This window comes from Prunus dulcis, chromosome 1, assembly GCF_902201215.1.
Source record: "Prunus dulcis chromosome 1, ALMONDv2, whole genome shotgun sequence".
NCBI classification, from domain to species: Eukaryota; Viridiplantae; Streptophyta; class Magnoliopsida; order Rosales; family Rosaceae; genus Prunus; species Prunus dulcis.
Window position 1 is genome coordinate 43,718,361 of NC_047650.1, and position 24,045 is coordinate 43,742,405.

General features: G+C 38.1%; 3 protein-coding genes across 4 annotated transcripts; 1 reads left to right on the plus strand and 2 right to left on the minus strand.

Annotated features, from left to right (window-relative positions):
- Positions 1-16: 16 nt before the first annotated feature.
- LOC117613427 (protein STICHEL) lies at positions 17-8,195 on the minus strand. The gene is made up of 6 exons (XM_034342037.1): positions 5,417-8,195; positions 5,010-5,226; positions 3,507-4,064; positions 2,091-2,796; positions 576-654; positions 17-481 (listed from the first exon to the last, which is right to left on the minus strand). Exons 1-6 carry the CDS (start codon positions 7,574-7,576, stop codon positions 374-376), a joined length of 3,828 nt encoding a protein of 1,275 aa, XP_034197928.1. The 5' UTR covers positions 7,577-8,195; the 3' UTR covers positions 17-373.
- A 7,964-nt stretch (positions 8,196-16,159) lies between these two features.
- On the plus strand, positions 16,160-18,981 carry LOC117614797 (pentatricopeptide repeat-containing protein At1g14470). The gene is made up of 2 exons (XM_034343703.1): positions 16,160-18,556; positions 18,704-18,981. The coding sequence occupies exon 1, from the start codon at positions 16,174-16,176 to the stop codon at positions 18,460-18,462; it is 2,289 nt and encodes a 762-aa protein (XP_034199594.1). The 5' UTR covers positions 16,160-16,173; the 3' UTR covers positions 18,463-18,556; positions 18,704-18,981.
- Positions 18,982-19,940: 959 nt separating this feature from the next.
- LOC117614622 lies at positions 19,941-22,773 on the minus strand. 2 transcript variants are annotated; one of them, XM_034343498.1, is made up of 8 exons: positions 22,605-22,773; positions 22,271-22,365; positions 22,038-22,093; positions 21,823-21,917; positions 21,345-21,453; positions 20,921-20,934; positions 20,298-20,399; positions 19,941-20,218 (listed from the first exon to the last, which is right to left on the minus strand). In XM_034343498.1, the coding sequence occupies exons 1-8, from the start codon at positions 22,650-22,652 to the stop codon at positions 20,078-20,080; spliced, it is 660 nt and encodes a 219-aa protein (XP_034199389.1). In that variant the 5' UTR covers positions 22,653-22,773; the 3' UTR covers positions 19,941-20,077. The 2 variants fall into 2 exon arrangements, with proteins under 2 accessions (XP_034199389.1, XP_034199388.1); XM_034343497.1 differs by having other exon boundaries at positions 22,271-22,368.
- Positions 22,774-24,045: the final 1,272 nt, after the last annotated feature.

Below are 24,045 nucleotides of genomic sequence, written 5' to 3' on the forward strand. Positions count from 1 at the left end.
TCAATGATCTGGTAGATTTAATTCCAAACATTTGGCACAATACCATTCAAAATACTTGACCAATTAAGCAAGTTGTCCTATGAGAGAGAGTTTCAAGTCGGTACAGCCAACTGAGCCCATCAAGGCCAGAAAATCAATTAAGAAAGGGTCCAACATGAAACCAATTAATTCAAGGTTTTACCACTTTTACTTTTATTGATCACATGAAAATTGGATGGAGATGGAGAAATGCAGCTCAACAGCAAACCTTTACATCACCTGTTTTACTTCTCACTCACATCCTCGAAGAATGGCTCAACTGGAGACATAAATACAGTAAAATATGTAACCAAATGAACAGCATAGCCAACACCCCAAACTACAAATCTCCCTTTTATCTTGTATGTCTGCTCTCTGTTTTCCTTGACTTCTTCCCACACTCCCCAAACAATGACAACCGTCTACCTTTGCGTGGTTGAACAGCGACTGCGGTCCCTTTTACCTGTTTACATAGAGAAATGTGTTGAGGTTCCTTTCAGGTCAACATGTTTACCAGAATGAAGAAAATACTTTTAAAAGTAGTAATAACAGCCTACCTTTCCTCTTTTACGAGGTTTGGTGTTATAACAATGAAAAAATCCACTACAACCTCTACCTGATCCTGATTCATCACCCCTGAAGAAAAACCAAGAATGAGCATGTTGTATACCATTAATATAAATGCAGATACATGGCTACTTATCATTTAACAATAATATTACAACAAGAAATGAATATCATACGTTGAATATAATTTACTAGAAAAAAAACAAAAACAAAAACAAAAAACCACTACCTGAGATCATGCATCTCAAGAACAGATTAAAAACACAAGAAAAACAAATAGCCGGGCAGCAGAAGTGCAATCCATTGAAACAGAAGTTCCCCTGTTGGCTGAATTGGGCATCAAAGTGAGATTGTGTTTTCTAATCCAATTTGGCGCTTAAAGAAGAGTTTCAGCATTTAATCAACTAAATGTGTTCAATACATCAATACATCAATACATTTTAAATTTAGCAATGAACTTTGATAATGCAGAAAACAAAAAGGCGAGCATCAACTAAGAAAAAAAAAGATGGAAAATTTGCATAAATATCGAGTGATCTATGATTTACTGAATGCTGAATTCTGTAACATAATTTTTAAGATTTCTACGACCATCAAATCCTAATAAGGAACTGAATGTTGCGTATAGACTAACACCAGTAAATCACTACTAACTCGACACTAACACCTTCCCTACTAGAATTACCCGTCAAACCAGCCACTACCACTAAACTGGCATCGCCACTCTAAAGTGTCACCACCAGACCTTCATTACTGTCTGACCAAAAAGAAAAGACCTTCATTACTGGTACCGCCATTGGCATCACTGTTACTAGTTACTACCACTATCACCAACCCTATAACTTGGTAACATTGTCTATCAACCTTCAGTATTTTACTAGCATTTCAACATTCAACGCTAACCAATTTAGAACTCCAAATTTAAGTATTAACAATTTAGTATATTCAGTGCTGGATGATTTAGTGCTTAAAATTTCAATGCTAACAGTTTAGCATTTAGTGCTTAACTTTCACTTTTATCAAAGATGCCCCAAGACATGAAATTATTTGGTGAACATGGCATGATGAGTATAAGCACCACGATTTTTGAAATTTCAGCAATAAGTCCTATATGTTCCTCTTGCGGCTTAAGAACACAACAGCATCTAGACTCCTAAAACATGCACTTTTTAATATACTAAAATCAATTTCAAGTACTGCTTTGGATCAGCACCCAAATGGTCTCTTCTCGCAAGGAATTCTGTCTAGTGCACATTCCATATATTGTTCATATAACATTATAAAAGTTCTATTATTAACATTTTTCTATGATCTTCTTCAGAATATGGATGTTTATATCACAGAATGCTTATAAATGCTTAAGCATGCTAGTAGCTTTCACCAAATTCAAGCAAACTGTTAAGTTCATCATAAAACACTAACAACGAGTTTCTTCAGTCAAGCAGCGGTAGAAGGGCTTTTGAAGGATAATCAAAATACTCCTGTAATAAGAGATAAATACTCACAGATTATCTTTGTTGGAATTTCCCACAAAGTTACTATCATGTAGTAAACTTGGGGACATAGGATAACGATCAACCTTTCTTCCCGTCTGGTCCTTCTGGGCATCCCTTCCACTATTAACCTTCAAAATTTTAACTTCATGGTTTAATCCATCTTCCCATTGCTGAGAGGACAACCTCATTGAATTCAACGACTCCATCTGATCTTCATAATAAATGCCATCCTGTGGCAGGACCTGATTCTTCTCAGGTTTCAAACGACTCAATGAACCAGGGGTGCCTTTCTCTGCAACCTGTAGCCACGCAGTCTCTAACCTTTGGTCACGAATTATGGACTCTATTCTTTGCATTGGAATCTCCTGTCTCCTTTCTCTTGTAGCACTTGTTTCGGCATTGCCTTCTGCAATCACGTCGGATGAATCAGAGGTAGACTTGCGGGTCCCATCAAGAAACAAAGAGCAATTTGAATAACCGTCTGTGGCATTTGATCCAACTCTTTTCCTTTCCCTATCAATTGCTGCCACGGTTCCTGGTAAGTGAGCTGGACTTGGACCATTTAGAAAAGCCTCTCCACCAGGCAAGTGAACAATTCTAACCTCTACATTGCGTCTGAGAACCACTTCCATGGAATTTGTGATACTGCTAACAAACCTTTCTGCTCTGGATTTGATACTTCCATCTTCAAATGCAACATAAGCAACCAGAACACCTTGAAAAAGAATCAGTTTAAACATGAGAAGAAAGGGAAAATGACATATATATATATATATATATACACACACACACACAAACAGAGACATATATTAATAGAGAGAGCACATGCAAGGCTTTCTGTTGTAAACCACACTTCGGAGCCTAACTATCAAACCTAGCCAAGTAAATAATACTTATTTTAATGCTTAGACTATTTTGATTTTTTTCTCTTTTCTCCTCCCAATCCCTGGTTATAACAAAGCTTGTTTTTTTTTTTTTTTAAACTGCCCGAACCATTTCCCTTGCATTTCTCATATCAGTGAAAAACTAAACGATAGAATGGGGTATTTTAGGGCTTTAGACAAAGCTGGAATTTTCTCCATTAACCAATCTTATATGTGCATGAATGATCAGTATACACTCCATAAGTTTATCAAATGGGGCAGGTCTCTTCAATTGATATAACTAACCCATAAACTAGGAATTGAAATCAGGCCTTCTTTAATGATGTTGGAAATTTATGGCTTAAACATCATTATCCACAAGCAATTTACACCAAGTGCAAGCATGAGATCCTATGTTTGTTCACTGTGAACTTTAATGAACAAACTGAATGGCACAAAACCACTGCAACAACTTTTAGCTATAAAAAGATCCATAACGTTTATTCAATTATGTGTTTTTAAGCAAAGATAAATGAAGTGTATAACAAGCTCAAGAGCTTACCTTCAGCTTCAGATATAGACACTAGCTTTCCGTGCGAATGTAGTAGCTGCCTCAGTGTCTTTGAATGACATCTCTCAATACACTGTGCCCAGACATCCTCCAACTTTTCAGAGTTTACACATCTAAGAATCACATTACCAGCCATATCCTCATCATGCAAGGGAGTTGAGGCCCCACTTTCCACGATTTGTCCATGTGAAGGCTTGGTATTGAAACCGAAACCATTTTTTCTTGACAATGAATCTCTCTGATGGTTGGAATTGCCATTTAGTGTTTTTTGTAAAGAAGCATGGGAAGTTGATTTATGAAGCATATATTGACCTTCTAACTGTTTGTAGGAGGCAGCTTCTCTTGAAGCACTGGATGAATCATCCTCAGTCGTCTTACAACTGTGCCTCCTGCTGCACGAGTGAGTAAGGTCAGGAGAAGGCATTGAACCAAGCTGTAATAGGGTTGCTGTAAACCATGTTGAGCGCTCACTTGAAACCCTAAGCTGTTTCTCAGCCTCCGAAAGAATCTTCAAAGCATGTTTTAATCTCTCCAATTCTGCTTCAGTCACTAAAGTAGGACACCCAACCATAGTTAGAATAAATACATTTAAAATTAAAAAATCTTTACTGTACACATATCAGCTAGATCATCACAAAAGTCAGTAAAACATTTTGAGCAACAAACATTTCGTTCAAAATACAACCCAGTCAGTGGAGATTCTTTTTGTGTCTCCAGGCTTTATAATGCAATTATTATCTATAGAATCTACAAGTACTTGTATTAGTCTACATGGATAAGAATTTTTCAAGAGTCAATTCAGGAGAACATGAAGTATGCCAACAGAAGAAACACCATCCGAGCATGCTACAACAACACTAGACATCCAATAGAAATTTCCCTCTCCCTCCAGAAAGCTTACAATCTTGAACAAACAGGAATGATAAAATTAACATTCTTCTATAGGAAACCATACAAGTAAAACTATTTGTACCACATTGTTGACAAGATCTCTCAAAGTGGTGGGATCCACATGTGCATGTGGATCTCACCTCTATGAGAGCACCATCCCTTCAATAGACTAGGTTCTCCATACTACATTCTTGAACCTTTCTTCTTTTTTTTGGGTCAGGTATACTTAATTCCTACATTTGGTTCTTCGTGATGGCTTAAAATTGGTTCAGGGTGAGGGGATGACCACCCATTCCATCCTAAAAAAACAGATAGATCATGGAACCAACATGTGCATTGCAGCACAATGCTTCTCCATACGTGATGACACCATATCTTCAATTAGGATATCCCAACATCTTAAATTCTCTTTATCACATTTGTTTGAGTCCATTGTTCTTAATAACATTCATTAGTTCAAATTATCCCTCGAGTAGTTATCAATTAATAACCTCATTTTTATGTTATTTACGTGACTATGGTACTTTCTCCACATCACACTACCATTGGTGCTATAGAAAAAACAACTTTATTGGCACCAAAAGTTAAGGGGATGACACTCACAATTCCGGTCACCAAAGAATGAATCATGCTTGACATCATTGATATTGTAGGTTCCAGCAATGATGTCCATAATTAGGCTGGCCAACTGAGACATCAAAACCATGGGATCAACCCCGGAGTCCATCAACTCTCTGGCCCTTTTCACTGTTTCTGCAGTGTCTGATGACATTGCTAATTCCAAAAGCTCCAGTAACTTTTCATCAGAAACAACTCCCACCTACAGAAGATAAAGCACTAGATTAATGAACTAGTAACACAATAAATTCAGCTATTTGGAATTGCTAACAGACACCTATTGATCTTTGATTTCATTTTTCTTCTTTTAATAAGCGCCACAAATCATAATACTATGGTAAACTTGAATTGAATTAGACCATGTCAAGAAGTCATTTGCAGAGAAAACTCACAAGTTCATTCACGAGAGATGTTGAAATTCTTTTGCCCAGCAAACTCAACTGATCCAACATAGTTTCAGCATCTCGAAGTGAACCATCTGCATTCAAAGCAATCAATTCTAGTGCATCCGTTTCAACATCCAGGTTCTCTTCAGCAGATATTTTCCTCAATCTAGCAACAATGTCACTATCTTTAATTTTGTTAAAGAGGTATTTCTGACACCGAGATTGTATGGTGCGGGGAACATTGTCCAAATCAGTTGTTATAAATATGAAAACAACTCTTTGTGGCGGTTCTTCCAGATATTTGAGAAATGCCAGCCACGTCTTAGAAGGTAACAAGTGGCATTCATCAATCACAAAGACCTTGTACCGTGAGGATGCTGAAGGAGGTGCCATTGATAGAGTTTTCAATAGGTACCTAACTTTGTCAATTCCTTTCTTATTGGTGCCGTCAACTTCCAATAGATCCTTGTTCTTACCAGACACAAAATCAGAGCACTCCCTGCAGTAGCCGCATGGCTTAGTTTCATCAGGAGCTAGGCAATTCAAGGAAGCAGTAAAAATCCTGGCTGCTGATGTTTTCCCAGTTCCACGGGGGCCCTGGAAAAGATAAACAGGGGCAATCCGACCCCTTTCAATAGCATTTATCAGTGATTGAACAACAATATTTTGCCCAACCAACTCACCGAAGAACATTGGCTTGTACTTCTGGCTAAAACTCCTAATGTTTTCTGGTGAGCCTTCCTCTTCTCCTCCTCCATTTAAAGTTACAATCTCCAACCCTTCTTGACTTCGGCAGCTTGATGACCACCTCCGTCCATCTAATCGACTCAGAGCCTCCAAATCAAGTTCCCCGAAGTTTGTAGAAAGCTCGTCATCACTCCTTCCAGTTCCTAAGGATGATCCTCCCCTACCCTCACCACTATTGGTAAGCAATGGGAGGACACCCTGAGCACTTCTAGATGCAATTCTCTGCTTATGTGAACCTGATGATGATTGACGTCGTCTAGGATAAATATTTTGACTTCCACAAAATATGATACTTCCTTTCCTCCTCAAAGTATCAGAAAGCGAAGGGGAGCAGCAGCTTCCATACATGCTTTTGTGTTTCGGTGTCCTTTTGGACCAATAACAAGGAATCCCACATCCCTGGCGACCGGGAAATTCCAAATGGTCATCAACCTCATCATCCCCATCATTCATGGAAGTTGTGGTGCCATCCCAAGACCCAACAGTGCTTGGATTACGAACATGATACCTGTTATAAGAACTAGTTGACAATGCAGGGGTGCTATAAGAATATGAAGAGTCCTCTCTTCGAATACTATTCTCTCTCCTAAACTTAGACCAATTCTTCTTCTTAAGTTTGGAAAGCAATGGTGAAGCCCCAGAAATTCGCCTCAGATCCTCTGAATTGCAGTAGTCTTCAGTGTCATCAGATTGGTCGACCAAGTCATCCCGGGTCCGGCCTGATCTTACAGCCATTGAAGGATGACCCTCCACGGATTTTCTGGAACTGACTAAGTTTCTACCAAGAATTAATTCTTTCTGCTGATATTTGGATAAAACATCAGAGTGGGTATCGGTTTTCTTACTTGTTTTCTTAGTATTTTTCACGGGTGGCAAAAGATGCGCATATCTACGCCTGAGCATCATGGATGAGGAGCGGCTGTAAGTTTGAGTGTCACTCCTTGAATCTCCATCTGCCCCGGTACGCGCATCGCTCAAGCTATCATCAACACTCAACGCTGCAACTGAAGAAGAAGCATCAATGCCATCATCATCATCATCATCATCATAATCATCATAATCACCATCCCCGTAATCATCATCGTCATTGTCGTTGTTTCTGGAGGATTTGGAGCTCTTCCAGTTGTGCAAGAAGACCCTTTTGACGCTGCCATTGTTTCTATTTCCAGTGGGAGTAGTCGAGTTTCCATTGTTGTTCCAAGTGGAAGAAGTCGTAGCAGAGGCGGCTGCTGCTGCTGCTGCTGCAGCTGCTCCCACAGATCTAGAGGAGGAGGCCAGAGGAGACCGCCAAGAAGACGTGGTACCGGGATCGCGAAGAACGCGGGCGGCTTTTCGAATCTGAGTGAGCTCCTTCTTCAAGTGCAGTTGGCTTGGATCAGAGACACCCATTGCTGCTGCTGCTGATGATGACATTTTCATATATACAACATATATATAGATGGATCATGTATGAAAAAGAATGGCAACTCAAATTCAAATTCAAGTAAAGGGCTTCAATTTGAAGTTGAAAAACTCAAAGCATTTCGATTTTCATTCAGAAGCAAGAAGAAACCCACAAACCCAATCTTTACTTTAATACAAAGCTTCATCATTTGATGACTGATCAAACAGAAAGGAGAGATTTTGTTTTGGATGCTATATATGTATATACATATCCAAAATGCCTGAATCAGAATGAAGGAATATAAGAGGCACGAGACCTTGAGCCTTTAAGGGATGGATTGTCCAGATCTGACAGATTTCATTCAACACTTGCACCAATTGATTGACACCTCAATCCTCAATGTCAATCATAATATAAGGATTTAATAATTAGCTCTTCTGCTCTTCAGCTACCCCTGCTGCTCTCTCCCTCCCTCTCTTCTTTTGACTCTCTCTCCTCTCCCAACACAGAGAGTTACTCTGTTTTTGTGGTTTTTGTGTTTTTGTTGCTTTGCTTAGGGTTTAGTTGGCGCCCCAAATGAAATCTTGAATCTCTAAACCAAAAAAAAATTGAAAAATCTGTGTCACAAGTGACACTGTGAACCGTGAGAGAGAGAAAGAGAGCTCTTTTAAATTTACTTATGTCCTTGTCTCGAGCCTGATATTTATGTATTATAAAAATGGATGAAACTAAAAAGAAAATAAAAACAGTGAAAAAGGAAAGCTCCCTCCAAACACGGGATTCTCTTTCTGTATTACACAAACATTTACGTAGAGCTTTTGTCGCCTCGGATTTATCTTTCTTCCCAAATTTTGTTCTGTCCGTTTTTTCTTACATTGTTTTCCAATTTGTCACTCCAATTCCCCGAAAGATTTCTTTCACTCCAATTCCCCGAAAGATTTCTTTCTTCCGTTCCTTTTTGGTAAGTGAATAAAATCTTTCTTTCTCTAACGTACAAAGATCTTTCACAGATTTACCTACCATTTTACAAAACTTTTGGCACAAATCCTGCATTTTCTATTATATTATGACTTTTGAAATTGACATTCGTGATATGTTCTAGTATATGCTTACCTGCTATTGCTGATGAGTTTAAGTATTTTGGAAAAAAACGAATGCATCAAAAAAAGCATATATATATGAGCAATGTCAAGTAATGCTTACGATCAACAACCCCATATGTTCATGCATGCATCTCTATGGTTGCCAAGCAACACATAGCGGTCAGGCTCCTCTGAACCCCTTTATGTGAATCGCCACCACGTTTTTCTCTCCTTAAATTAAGACACAGAAAGTACAAGATAAACAAAGATGCTAGGAGAGAGAGGGAGTGGAGAAGGATATTATCAAGGAACATGCTTAAATTATACAAATTTCTCCATATAGTTTTTTAGGTATTTATTTCAGAAACTAATAGGTAGATAGACAAAATATTTAAAAACCAAAAGAGGAGAATATAAAAGAACACTAATGACATTTATTGAAAGGATATATCGATGACATTGAAGACGATGCAACATAAAATGACAGAACAAGTTTTCTAACATAGACTAAAAGATAAGCTCACATACATACAATGCAAGAAACACATGTACTCCTCAATAAAGGAGTATCAAATTTCCACGTAAATATGAACATTGTGGCACTCAAAAATCTCAATATTGTACGGTTATGGAGTATGGTGTATATGCATAGGGTGGGTGACAATTGGCGTCGGTAAGGGGTAGGGGAAGTATGGTATAATTATGTTAACTTTTTTTCTGTTTAAAAAATAATAATTTATTTTTAGTTATAATTAATTGACGCAAATGCCTATGAATTTAACGAAAATTTTAATAGAGCTAGATCTATGTGGTGGCTTGCAACACTTTACATAGTTTAGGTAGTTAAAACTAAAAATTGAAAGTTCAGGCCAAGTGGTAATGGCTTACATGCCTAAAAGTTCAAATAATATTTACGCAAAAATGATACTTTAAAAACGCTACTCAAACCATAAAAAATAATAATAATAATAATATATATATATATATATATATAAACCCCTTAATTTTGTAAATGGATTTATCTGAAGAATTGTTAAATGTCAAAAATTGAATCCACAATTAGAGTTCGATCTCTCAATTTATTCTTAAATAAAAAAAACACAATCGATTATTTATGCAAAAAAAAAAAAACAATATTATTAGTATAAACTCAACACACTAGTTCATACGAGTTCGGATCTCGAGTCTATGTATTTAGAGGCGACGCATTTTGCTCGAAGTGTTATAAATCTTCATAATAGCAAAAGCTAATATGCAACAAAATCTAGCTCTTCATAGAGATACTCAAATATATAGAATTGGATTTTCCTAACAAAAAGGTCGATTTGATCCTATTATAGAAATAAAAATGCATGTTATGAGGGCAGTCCACCACAATCACCTCTTTCAATCACATCTCTCATCATTATAATCTTTTTAATTTTTAATAAGAAAATATAAATATGATTAGGAATTGACTATCTTTGTCAAGTCATGTCATGTAGATCCTAGTCAAAGACAGAGTAGTAAACAAGAAACAAGACATTGTATATTAGATTAATGAGTGTTAGCAAATCCTTATTACAACATGTTGGGCAGATCACATGCAATACTTTGGAAGATTTAATTTAGATTGCATGCAATTTCCTAACACAAGCTAGCGCGCGCACTCCTATTATCCTACACTATTTGCTTCACAAGAGTCCAAAAATAATTTAGATTTCGAATATCATGCATCTGTAGAGGATGACAAATGGTTAGCAAGCAAGTACACTACATGGGTTAAAAAATAACAACAAATTGTAAAGATCTTGGAAGAGATTCTTGTTTTCCTTTTCCGAAAATAATTGGCAAGAAAGTGGAGCGAATCATTTTCACCACCACCATCCTCATAACTAAATAATACAATTTTAATTATGAATTATATCAATGTGAAAATAATAATATTAGGCAGCCCCTCTCAAATGCAGACTTGTTTGATTGGGAGGACTAGGTTAGATTGGACTAGACTAGTAAAATCGCTATATTTATGTGCATTCAAGACATAATATGGATATGTTGCTTAATTTGGAGGAAGAATGAGGACTATAGATGTTGATGACTGAAACTTATCCCCTTAATTCCCTTGAAAATGGTGGAATTATGGGCAAGTTTGGCATTGTTTGTCATTTTTTAAAAAGCTGTTTCTGTTGTGCTTTGAAAATAATGAGTTGTAAAGTAAAGCAGTTCTATGTTTGAAAAATAATATTTTAAAAGTGTTATCAGTACAAAAAAGCAAGGTCAAAACTCTTTGGTACATTTTAATATAGAACTGTTGTAATTGTGGATACGTACTAAAATGGGCATGATGATGTTGGTAAATTTTAATATAAAACTATTGTAACTATTGATAATGACTAAAATAGATATGATGTTGAAAGTGTTAAGTGCTAACTATGTGATGGTGGTGGTGGTAGTGGCGGTGTAGTGGTAGTGGAGGTGGTGGTGGTAGTATAGGTGGAAGTGGAGTTAGTGGTGGAGGTGATGGTTGTGATAATAGTGGTATAGGTGAAGGTGGAGTTGGTGGTGGTGGAGGTGGAGGTGGATGTAACACCCCGACTCTAAACTAAATTTCTAAATTAAATTTCTCAAGTTAATTAATTTTTGAATTTACGGATTTACCCTTGGGGTAGGGGTATTTTGGTCATTTTATTACCCGGACAGAGTTTGGGGCAGTGGCTGGTATTTTTGGGTAGATCGTATTGAGTTGAGTCCGTAGACACGTAGTGGGCTCGATTCGGAGTTGTAACGAAGAAGTTACGATCAAAACATCGACAATGGCAAAACCGTAAATATTTCGAAGTTGTTTTTTTAAAAAACCAGATTTCTCTCTCTCTCTCTCTCTCTCTCTCTCTCTCTCTCTCTCTCTCTCTCCTGTGAAACCAGAAAACCCCTCCCCCTCCCTTGCGACTGCAGCGACTTCTCGTCGTCGCCACCGCCACCACACGCCGCCACTTGGGGCGGCACCGGTTCCGCTGGAACCACCACACTTTCTACTTTCCATTCCACCCCACCACCACCTCGATCCGCCGCCGTGGTCGCCGGAAACAGCCACGAAACGTAGCGGTTTTGACAGATTTTCACCCAACTTTCGGCCTCTCGTTCTCTCTTATTTCTCCACCAAATTGGACGAGTAAGGTATGGTTTTCTACCTATTTTCCATGTTCTAGCTGATGGTTGGGTAGGATTTCGTTAATTTTGAGCATAGATTAACTGAATTTCAACTTAGGTTTTGGCCGGTTTTGGGTTTCCGATTCCGGCCACTTCCGGTCAGTTTTTGGGGTAAGCCCAAGAACAAAAGTGACTCCAAATAAGGTGTTGTACCTAGGGTAGGAGTCTTGAGCCGAGGTGTTGAGTTTTTCCGACGAAGGGTTATCGCTTTGGACACCCACGCGCTGCTAGCGCGTGTGGCGGCGCGTGGGCACTGTAGCAAACGTGCATTTTTGTCCCAATGCGATCTCCTGGTTGTCACGAGTGCGTAGGATTTTACGGATCTCAATTCGGACATCGTATGACTATCGAACGGATTTTCGCATCTTGTGCGTTATCCGGGTTCGATAGGTTCCGACCGTTGGATCGACTCCATTCCAATTATGTTACTCTAGACTTTCCTAGGAACGAGTAGGATTTCACGGATCATGAATCGGAGCCCCGGATGTTCCGATTCAATAATTTAAAGTTTGAAGATTTTTCGATAACCGTTCGATCGTGAGCGATCTAACCGTCCTTTTTGGACCAAACTTACGGGACTTGTGTCTTAAACCTTGTGGAACTCTTAGGAACTTCCAGTTTGTTCCGTTCTTCGTACACTCGCTAGAAACCCGGGAAATTAGGATTTTAATTCAAGTTCTCGTTCGAAACCCTTTATATTAATCCCGTATTTGTATTCTGAAATAGGTACTCCGACCACGCATACGCAGCAGGCAGGACCCTCTCAGGGTCAGGCAGTGTGGGACTACTTGTGAGTGGACTTTGTTTTCAACTTATAAGCATGGTTTTATAATGAGAATTTTATGCATATGATTTAAATAGTCATTGAAATGCATGTTATTTTTAATAGTTAAATTCTTTATTTTTATAAAGTATTGGTAATATATTTGGGTTTTGACATATTTGAGTATCTTGAGTATGTATATGGATTTTGAGAATTTATATATATGTTTGGCTATGTGTGGGGTACTTGGGTTGTTGAGATGAGATTTTGGAAAGTGATGAGTATAGAATGTCAGTTTGGAGTGCTATAAGCACTACCCTATGTACCTCCCCTGATTTGGAACTTGGATACGGATACTTGAGATACTCGGGGCATCCTTGACGGGATGTTGCTGTAGACCCTTGATTGGGTAGTCTGCGCGCGTAGGACTGGTCACAGACGTACAAGTTTTGAGGGTATCGACTGTACGTGCTGGCTGAGAGTTAGTCCCCCGGTTGGACGGCTCGTTCCCTAGTTACATGGTGAATTGAGGACTCTTCATGGGGACTCTGCCATGGTGACTAGTCAAACAATCCCCCGGTTGGATTGTTTCCCCGGTACAACTAGGTGTTGGTCACATTTATATTATTATTATTATATACGTATATATATTATATATATCCCTTATATTATATTTACATATGTATATAACTATTCATTCATTCTTGTTTTTCGGTGAGGATACTTCCTTGCCGGTCGTGCCAATGGGTACGCTTTCGAGAGTTTGGTTTGGGACTTATAATATTTAATTGGTGGGTTTGTTTAGTGTTCTGTTTGGATTTCGGACTTGGCATCCGGCTTTGGTTTGGTTTTGACCTATATAAATATTTACTTGATTTTGATGATTTGAGATGCATTCAGATTTTCTTGCTTGGTTTATTAAACAGTGGGGTTATATTATGTTGGTTTACACTGAACTGAACTTTATTTTTGTCCACTCACATTTTTCTGTTTTGCTCCCCCAGCCAGTAGTTGACTGAGCTCCGCAGCTGAGCCGGATCGTGTGCTCACGAGCTTTGAGCCATCGTAGGATTCCTTCATCCTGTTTTCCTTGAACTTTGTTTTTGTTGTATTTAAATTCCTTAGATATGCTCTGTTATCTCCCTTGCTAGGGTGTGATCTTTGAGGCCGGAGGCCTTTGTTGTAAACTATTTATTTGCTTTAAAGCATGCTGTTGGTTGGGTACCTTAAACTGTGTTTTTGAGCAGGTTATTTTTTTTGGGGGAAATGCTCAATTTACAGGGGATACTCTGCCAAAATTTTTTTGGTAGAAAGTCTCGATTTCTTAGTAAGTGGGCCCGGCATCGGGGAGATGTCGGTAACGAGACGGGATTCGCTTCGGTTTTCGAGAATTCCAGGGCGGGTCCTGTCAGTGAAGGTGGTAGGTGGTGGTGGTGATAGTGGTAGTGGTAGTGGTAGTGGTAGAGGTGGAGGTGGAGGTGGATGTGGTGGTTGTGGTGATGGTGATGGAGGTGGAGGGAAGGTAGTGGTGGTGATGGTGAGGGTGGAAGCGGGGTTGGAGGTGGCTGGGTGGTGGTAGTGGTGAAGGTGGTGGTGAGGTGGTGGTGGAGGAGGTGGATGAGGTGAGGTGGTGGTGGAGGTGACGGTGGTGGTGGTAGATGGTGTCATTTTTAAATATTAATGATGGTATTATGGGAATTGAAAAAATTGATTCAAAGCTATTCTCTACTTCTTGTGAAAGCAACTTTCAAAAGCAACCTAGATGTTGCTTTTAAAAGCTGCTGTGAGGAGGCCATTGCTTTTAAAATAATCAGCGTATTTGATTTTTACTAAACATCTTAAATTGCTAAACTTTAAAGTGAAGCCGGTTTTTGGCCAAAAAATAATCCCAAACGGGGCATGTGAGGGATAAGGTTTACTCATCATTTTCATCAACCTCTTATGAATAGTCAAACTTCATCCTCAAAGTCAAAGTTAGACAACAATATTCATATTATGCCTTGAATGCATATGAAATGATGGCATTTTCCTAGTCTAGTCTAATCCTCCCTATCAAGGGGATAAGGGGATTAAGAGGGATAAGTTTTAGTCATCAATCTCTTATAGATAGTTCCTCTTTATCCTCCAAGTTAGACAACAATATCCATATTATGCCTTCAATGTACATGAAATGCAAGCATTTGCTAATCTAATCTAGTCCTCTTTTAACAAACGAGGCCGATAGTAAGGGGAACATAGGAGGAGTTAAGAGTATATTAATATATACACAACTAAAAAATGAGGTGAAAAAATTGGGTGGATGAGAGTTAGCACTCAATTAATAATTGATTGTAGGAAGGAGTCGTCCAAAACAAACATAAGGGACAATCTTGGTTCGTTGCATCTATTTGGAGAATAACGTGCAATTATTATTATTATAACACATTATTCTATTAATTAGTTTTAAAGCGTCAATGAAGTCTAGCCTAGTAGAAAAAGATTCTGATTTGCAGACTAGATCAACAGCCTTTCCTCCCCCCACCCCCCCCCCCCCAAAAAAAAAAGAGTTAGATGCTAAATCAACAACTATGATATTAACAATAGATTAAGATCCTCTAACTATGGAAAACGTAATTGAATGTTAAAATCAAGTGATAGAGGCAAACATTGGCCTGTTTGGTTCACGAAATGAACTTCTTAGGAATGAAACTCCTATGTCTAATTCCACAAGATAAAAATAGAAGATGTTCAATGCTTGGGAAATGAAGACCCGGAAATGCCAGTCTCTCATGCTAAAATATTTGGGGAATTTTTTTATATATTGTATTCTTCTTATATAGGAGTACATAGGGTTTACATGTAAGAAATAAGGGAAGTACTAAAATCCTGATTGTACAATGAATAACCAACTATACAAAATATGAAGTAAATATCCTAAATTTACTCATTTAACACTCCTCCTCAAGTTGGCGCATATTTATCATTAATGCCCAACTTGCTAAATGAGCTATGAAAAACTCGGCTTGACATGGTTTTAGTTAAGATATTTGCCAACTAATCTAGATCTTCATACTTAACAAACGGTAAGTGAATCTTGTCCTCCAACTTCTCTTTGATAAAATGTTTATCCGCTTCAACATGTTTAGCTCGATCATATTGAACTGGATTATGAGCAATGCCGATGATTGCTTTATTATCACAATATAACTACATGGGTTTATTAGGCTCAAAGCCCAACTTCATCAACACATTTCTGATTCACAATAATTCACAACAACCTTGTGACATACCCTAATCAACTTCAGCACTCAATTTGGCAACCAAACCTTGTTTCTCGCTACGCCAAATAATAAGGTTACCTCATACGAAAGTGAAGTATCTAATATAGACCATCTATCGGACAATTATTTTGATGCACCACCAAATGTTGGAACTGGGGATCAGCCTCTTCTTTATAAGTTTTTCTTTGTTTCGTAAAAACAAAAAGAAAGAAGCGATGGTCTCGGAACTTAATGAACGTTTGGAAAATAAAAACGATAAGCCATTTTATTATTTGGTCATAGAGTCATAGTCTGATAAAGAAAGGAGACGTATTTATATGAATTTTGGGCGTTTGTCGATGTCACAGTTGGATAGCTTAGCGTGCAAGATAAGCAATTTGAGTCAGCTAAGGCAGTTTCATGCGCAGCTCATTCAAAATTCCCTCCACCACCATAGCCAATGGGCGTCACTGCTCATCTCCCAATGCACACGCCTCCGTGCGCCGCCACCCTATACCCGTCTCATCTTCGATTCCACACCTCGCCCCGATATCCATGTCTTCATCTCTATGCTCAAATATTACTCCAATTTGGGCAGTGCCCATTTTAATCAAGTTGTTACTCTGTATCAAAAGCTGCAGTGTTGTGACTTAAGGATCGGTACCTTTGTGTACCCTGTCTTGATCAAATCTGCCGGCAGTAAAGGAATTGAGTTCCATGCCCATGTCCTGAAATTGGGTCTTGCTTCTGATCCCTACATTCGCAATGCCATCATGGGTTTGTATGCAAAATATGGCCCGGTTGAGAACGCCAGAGATGTGTTTGCTGAAATGCATGAGAGAACTCTTGCAGATTGGAATAATATGATCTTTGGGTACTGGAACTGGGGGAATAAAGCTGAAGCGTGCAGACTCTTTGATATGATGCCCGAGAGGAATGTTGTCACTTGGACTGCTATGGTTACTGGGTATGCTAGGATGAAGGATTTGGAGAATGCAAGGAGGTATTTTGATGAAATTCCAGAGAAAAATGTTGTATCCTGGAATGCAATGCTCTCCGCTTATGCTCAGAACAGATTTCCAGAGGAGGCTTTAAAATTGTTTGATGATATGATGAACTCCAGGGATCAACCAAATGAAACTACTTGGGCAATTGTCATTTCAGCATGTTCGTCATGTGGTGATTGCTCCCTTGCTGATTCATTTGTTCAAAAGCTCAACCAGAAGCGGATACATTTAAGTTATTTTGCCAAGACAGCGCTGCTTGATATGTATGCAAAGCGTGGGAGCCTCCAGGCTGCTAGACAAGTTTTTGATGAATTGGGGGTGTCTAGGAACACTGTTACCTGGAATGCCATGATATCAGCTTATACAAGGGTTGGGGATTTGGCTTCAGCTAGAGAGCTCTTTGATAAGATGCTAGAAAGGGATGTTGTCACATGGAACTCGATGATTTCTGGTTATGCTCAAAATGGGCAGTCAGCTCTTGCAATTGATCTCTTTAAAGATATGATTACTGCTGCTGATGATCCCAAACCAGATGAGGTAACTATGGTGAGTGTCATCTCCGCATGTGGACATCTTGGAGCCTTAGACATAGGAAATTGGGTTATCAGTATTGTCAGGAAAAATCATATTAAGCTAAGCATATCAGGATACAATTCTTTGATATTCTTGTACTCCAAGTGTGGAAGCATGGATGATGCCAAGAGGACATTCCAAGAAATGACAACAAGAGATGTGGTTTCCTACAACACATTGATTGCAGGGTTTGCAGCTCATGGTCATGGAATGGAAGCTGTCAAACTACTGTCGAAGATGAAAGGAGAATTTGTTGAACCGGACCGTGTAACATATATTGTTATTCTTACGGCATGTAGCCATGCAGGGATGTTAGAAGAAGGTTGGAAGGTTTTTGAGTCAATCAAAGCTCCTGATGCCGATCATTATGCCTGTGTGATTGATTTGTTAGGTCGAGTGGGTAAACTAGATGAAGCAAAAAAAATTATCGATGACATGCCGAAGGAGCCACATGCTGGGGTTTATGGGTCTCTTTTAAATGCTAGCCGAATTCACAAAAGAATCGATCTTGGGGAGTTTGCTGCAAGCACGCTCTTTGAGCTTGAACCACATAATTCAGGAAACTACATTTTACTTTCAAACATATATGCCTCAGCAGGCAGGTGGGATGATGTGGTGAGAGTTAGAGAATTAATGAGAAAAGTAGGGGTGAAAAAGGCAACTGGGTGGAGTTGGGTTGAATACAAAGGTAAGTTGCACAAGTTCATTGTGGGAGACAGATCACATGAGCGGTCAGACGATGTTTATAGGCTATTGGCGGAATTAGGGAGGAAAATGCGAAATTCTGGGTACATGGCTGATAAGACCTGTGTGCTAAGAGATGTTGAGGAGGAGGAGAAAGAAGAGATGGTGGGTACTCACAGTGAAAAGTTAGCAGTTTGCTTCGCTCTTCTGGTTACTGATGCAGAGGCAGTGATTAGGGTAGTGAAGAATCTGAGGGTGTGCTGGGATTGCCATACAGCTATGAAGATGATATCTAACTTGGAGGGAAGGAAAATTATTTTGAGGGATAATAACAGGTTTCACTGCTTCAGTGATGGGATATGTTCTTGCGGAGACTATTGGTAACCTGTACCAATAAACTTGCCATTTTCATGCTAATGAGGACACACCTAATGGCTTAATGATGCTCTTGCAACATCAAGTAACAACAGCTTACAAGGTGTTATTTAGATGGATCCATTTATTTGTTCGTTTAGTCTTTTTTTTTTTTCTCTCTTTCTTTCTTCTTCTTCTTCTAAGAGGAATTGCAAATGAAAGATGACATCAAGGTGCAAATTAATGACTGAATTCTTAACTCTTGTTGAAGGTTAAGTGAATATATGTTGAAGAAGGAAGGTATCCGTGAGGTTGTAGCTCACATATGACTAGAGGACGAGCTTATGTTTGGCTCAGGTAGCAATGCTGCATCAACCTCGTCTTCACTTCCAGGGAATCAAGATGTCAGGTTGAGAAGAAGCTTGATCGGGGACTTGTTTAAACACCAGGTAGTAGAAATACTATATTAAATTCCTCCACTTTCAACCCAAGGCCAAAGTAAGAATTTACTATAGAATATTAGCTGATTTTAATGATTTGAATATTATTTTTTTTCCTGTCACACCACTTTTGAATTTTCAGTCTACTTTTGGTGCCGCCTTCTATCTTTCGGTTAGCCCTAGAGGCAAGAGCACAATAAGAACCTCACAAAATTTCTAGTCTGAAAATATAAGTATTTGTCTGATAAGATAACATTAGCGGTGAAAATAGTATTCCTTGCCTGTTAATATAATAGTGTGATGATTAGAATTATGGTTTAAACATGACTTTAATTACACAAAGCACATGAAAGTGCACCAAGAGACAACTTCAAGCCAGAAAGTATCAATAAAAAAATTGTACAAATCTGGAGAAATTCATGAAAATCTAAGACCTCGTTTCCCATCAAGATCAAAGACTCCAACCATATATAGGATCTGGCTTCTCCTAGTGGATTGAACATGTTCTGCAAAAGCTCGTTTTAAGGTCCTCATTTCATTGGCATCACCCTCTCGCTCTATCGACTTGTCAAATCGGTGACACTTGAGAGATCGACTTATTCCAAAGTATACCTGCACTGGATTTTACAGAATTTTTTGTTGTTGTGGATTTCTCATTTGGATAATTACCAATTTAACACCAGAATATATGATATTGTCCCTTTTTGTTCCTTAAAATGGGGCGACAACGTGGAAAATTTGGAAATTCTTGTATAAAGACATAAGATTCATATATGTAACCACTTGTGACTTTTGACTTGCTGTTTTTGCAGTAAGCCATGACTCTTCGACAAAGAGTCTTTGTGCACCTATAGAGGTGCCACACCGATGCATTAAAAGGAATCAGTTGTCTTCTTTCTAGGTTACACAAGTCTTTTCAGAGTTTATGAAATTTAAATCTCACAACAAATATTTCTATTTGTGACATTTGAGTAATTGTGCTTAATTAGATTTAGGACAAAAAGATTAGGCAGAGGTTGGGGAGAGTAGAGGAAGCATTCGTTTCTATAGGTACAAAAAATTTACAAATAGTGTACCCAGAAAAGATATACTGATTAAACACTTCAAAATAATTGAGGATAGAAAAAAAATTTCTTCTTAAAACTTCAGTTTTGTTTTTATTTATTTATGAAACACAAGCACACTCTAAACATCCTTCGAGAGATTCAACTTGGTGTCTCAATTTCTGAATTTTCGAGCTCAAGGATAGCATTGAATCCAAATTCAGTTCCTGGTTTAAACAAGAGTTTGAGTTCTTCTGCTGTTTGAGTAGTGTTGATTTTGTTTTCCTTCACATTCAAGTTTTCCTGAAATTGGTGAGAGATTTTAGAACGTTGCCTGAGTTTTATAAGAAAGACAACGTAGTGAATGGTGACCAGGACTTGCCTTCTTTACATAATCACCCATGGTAGAGCTTATTATTTCTTGTATGACAAACTTTGTGACACGCTCCTTACCAAGTATATCCAAGAGAAAGCTTTTTGGGACCTGAGCGAAGTTTTAGGTTAGCCATCAAAGAACAATGCTAAAGTCTAAAGCATATGAACGAGGGGGCCTATGAACTTCAAAATGGTTTCAAAACATAAATTGGCACCCCAGAAATTTAATTTCACAAGCGTGAACAAATGGATGCACCAATCAAATGAAGGTACTTCTAATACTTTCAAATATCCAAGCTCATAAAAGACCTGACAACGTATCAACCAAAAGACACCTAGCAAATTAAGTTCATTGAAGTTTTGTAATTGATGTTGTTATGGAATGCCAGTGGTGTGTGAATAGTATAACATGAAAATGTGGTCATGCTGTGTCTAAATGTGCAACTTATGAACCAATATCTGAGCCATATTACAATGTGGTTACATCAAAATCTGCAAAATTTGTAACAAGAATCTTATTAAATGTTGATTAGATAGAGCAAATTATGCGGGGCTCACATTGACTAGTAAAATTCGGTAATAAATTCTTATCACAAAAAAATACATAAGTATAAGAATAAAACCACTCACCTTTGATGTTTTTCCTGGAGTAGTCCCAAAGCACATGAAAAGGAAAATTTATAGTCAAAACTCACAGTTCAAAAGTTACTAAGCATTTATAAATCAAAAGAAGAAAGGATAGATGCTATCGGCTTAGAATTCCCACATCCAAGCACTCTAATGCAGCATATTCAATAAATGGCTGAGTTAACCTTTGCATATATGGATACACAATCCTAAGCATATCAAAATTGAAAAGAACAGGTCCCTTTTCCGAAACTGAAATTATACAAAATAAACTAAAAAGAAATTTTCTTTTGCCTTCTTTTGACTGCAAGATATAAAAGGTCATCCAAAGTTGATCTCTACCTTATATTTGTGCAGTATATTCCAGACATCAGGTAAGAAGGTTTGTATTAATTCCAACAAAATCAGGGGTACATCAATGTATTACCTCCTTTTTGTCTGCGAAATCCCGGAACTGGTGGTGCTGTGCGTGCCAAGTTTGTCAAAACCTTATCAAAAACTTTTTCTGTGTCATCCCCAGTCAAGTCTACTCTAACCTGGCAATGGAACAAAACAAGCACTTGCAATATAAGGTCCCAAACCCTTAGACACAGAAAAGGCAAAAACATATACAACCAAAATCAGGCAATTAAATTGCTATACACTTTTTCATGAAAATGTGAACAATTTATCTGCAGCCTTTAACTCTAACAAAATGTTCCCAAAGCTTGATTCAATCAAACTATCTGGATACTTTGAATACTATTCGTTTTCCTATACCATCATAAACGTGCCTAGGAATACTTGAATCCTTCATTCACCTGCATGCATAAACTACTATGAATTATCACAAGAATAATCATGTCACTTAAAATGCATGTGTGTTCTAACTGTGTTTCGATTAGATCTTGGCATTGCAAGCTCACTTGTATCTTATTATCTTCTTGGGACTCTATGACAATCTTGGCGGTTTTCAATGTTATGAGATTGCCTTCTACATCTGCAATAGATGCCTCTAAACCTGCAAAACCAAAATGAAAATATATAATTCAAATTACAAACAACAGAAAACATAAACAAACAGAAAGAGAGTAAACTGAAAAGGCTTGTAATAATTGTCAATTATCTGAAAACAACCAACCTGAACCAGCTGCATATATCAGCCTGGATAAACGAGCATGACCCGTCTTATGCGGACTACAAAAGAATAATAACCTCAAAAGATTGAAAATGTTGGTTTGACGCAATTTCTTATTATGTTGCCACTGAAACTGTAATCTCTCTCATATATAATGCAATAAGCTATGCAATGCAGATACGTGAAAGGTAAGCGAAAAGTAGAAAAAGAAAAAACTTCTGAGATATGCAATTTACCTCGTAAACAGCTTGCGTTGTGTGTTGCAGAACTCAACAATCCTTGTAGCGTTTTGACATGTAAGAGCACGACTGCAGTAGCTTCTAACAGGGAACTGCTGCAGCAAACTAATAAACCATCAAAAACCTTCTCTCTCACATATTTTTGCCTGATTATTGTTCAGAGTAGTAGATATGACAACCATAAAAATGGTGCACACAACATGTATGATGAAATGTGTCAAAGGCACGTCTGCTACTAGTACTACGTACCACTCTAATTGTCCAATTACTAGAGAAACACTTTACTGAAGAAACACAGAAATTGGGTGAAGTTGAGAGTTTCTTTTCTTACTTTGGGAAGCCCAAGGGACTGGAAATGAGAGGGTACTACTGTTGTCATCGTCGTCGTCAATGACGCCACGCTGCTATGCTATTGCTGTTGCTGCTGTTATAGCTTGTAAAAGAGATGCAAGAAAAGTGGGTGTTTTTCCAGATACAGGAATATCTTATCACTCTCAATCAACGCAGCTTTACCTAGCCTTTTAATCCTGGCCGTCAGAAAATCGCAAAACACAAAACAACAGATAATAAATAATAAATAAAAAAGAAAAGAAGAAGGGTGTTTGTATTTGAACCCAAAAATTACGCAAGTGAACCCATCCGAAATTTCAACAAAATTCGCACTTCAGTCAAATTATTTAAAATTATTTATAAAAAAATCATCATATCCGGGGATAACACTATTTTGCTATTCTCAACTAATCACGTGCCACTATGTGGAACAATTATTATGCATGACAAAATCTAATTAGTTACAGTGCTATGTCTATAATATACAAGTTTTTCTCTCACCACACACCTATAATGATCGCGGACTTTATTGGCAGTCAAAAATGAATAAATAAAGCTAGGGACGGTGGGGAGTGGTGGGTATTAGTTTTCCTTCCTTTTTTCTTTAGATGTCTTTTATACAAAAATAAATAAATATTGAAAATAAAGGTAAAATGGGACGTTGATTGGCAAAAATATCCGATAGGGTTTCCTTTGAGATGTATTTGGATTCAAATAAAGGCACCCACGGAGGCATTAATTAAAGGGAATTGTGGCTAATTAATAATAGAAAGTACAAAACAGCCAGTTTTGGAGCGCGGTAGTAACTGAAAACATAATCATATTATGCCGTGTACTAATATATTAAAAAGGATCCGTATAGCAAGTTATTGTTCTAACATTGGTAAGAATTACTGCCTCTGAAATTCTACAAAACCAGAAAGGTATATTAAATCGTAAAAGACGGATAGAAGAACTTTTAATATCAGACAAGCTCCAACTGAGAAATAAATATAATAAAACAAAAGAAAATCGCTCTCATTTTGGTCGCCCTGTCCGTCTCCCTCTCTTTGTACTCTTTCGTGAACAGACATTTTTCTCTTCAATTCAGCAGCCTAGAAATGAAATGAGCCCGTCTCTCATTCCTCAGAGAGTGAAGAGCAGAGCAGAGCATGCATCCATGCTTGGTCTTTACTTGCTCAAGAGTAAGAACTGCTGCACAACCACAGATTACTTTTCCAGCTACATTCCAGAACCCGGAGATCATTCCCATGCTCCGATGAGTGATCAACTAAAGCCTCGAAGTCCTGACACAGCAATTCCTAGTCAACATGATAAAACTGTTGGCATATCCAATTCTCCCCCCAACTTTGGTACCTCATAATCAAACCAAAATCTTCCAGTACAACATCTCTCAGTGAAACTTACTTACCAGAAACCATTCTTTGCATGGACAATTACTC

Coding starts and splice junctions, on each gene's coding strand:
- LOC117613427 (XM_034342037.1), bottom strand. CDS start 7,576: ATGAAAATGTCATCATCAGCAGCAGCAGCAATGGGTGTCTCTGATCCA. Junction 4,065..5,009: donor ATTCTTTGGTGACCGGAATT/GTGAGTGTCATC, acceptor GTCCTACTTTAG/TGACTGAAGCAGAATTGGAG. Junction 482..575: donor AACCTCGTAAAAGAGGAAAG/GTAGGCTGTTAT, acceptor CTATGTAAACAG/GTAAAAGGGACCGCAGTCGC.
- LOC117614797 (XM_034343703.1), top strand. CDS start 16,174: ATGTCACAGTTGGATAGCTTAGCGTGCAAGATAAGCAATTTGAGTCAG.
- LOC117614622 (XM_034343497.1), bottom strand. CDS start 22,652: ATGACAACAGTAGTACCCTCTCATTTCCAGTCCCTTGGGCTTCCCAAA. Junction 21,918..22,037: donor GATATATGCAGCTGGTTCAG/GTTGGTTGTTTT, acceptor TTGGTTTTGCAG/GTTTAGAGGCATCTATTGCA. Junction 20,219..20,297: donor TGGGTGATTATGTAAAGAAG/GCAAGTCCTGGT, acceptor CACCAATTTCAG/GAAAACTTGAATGTGAAGGA.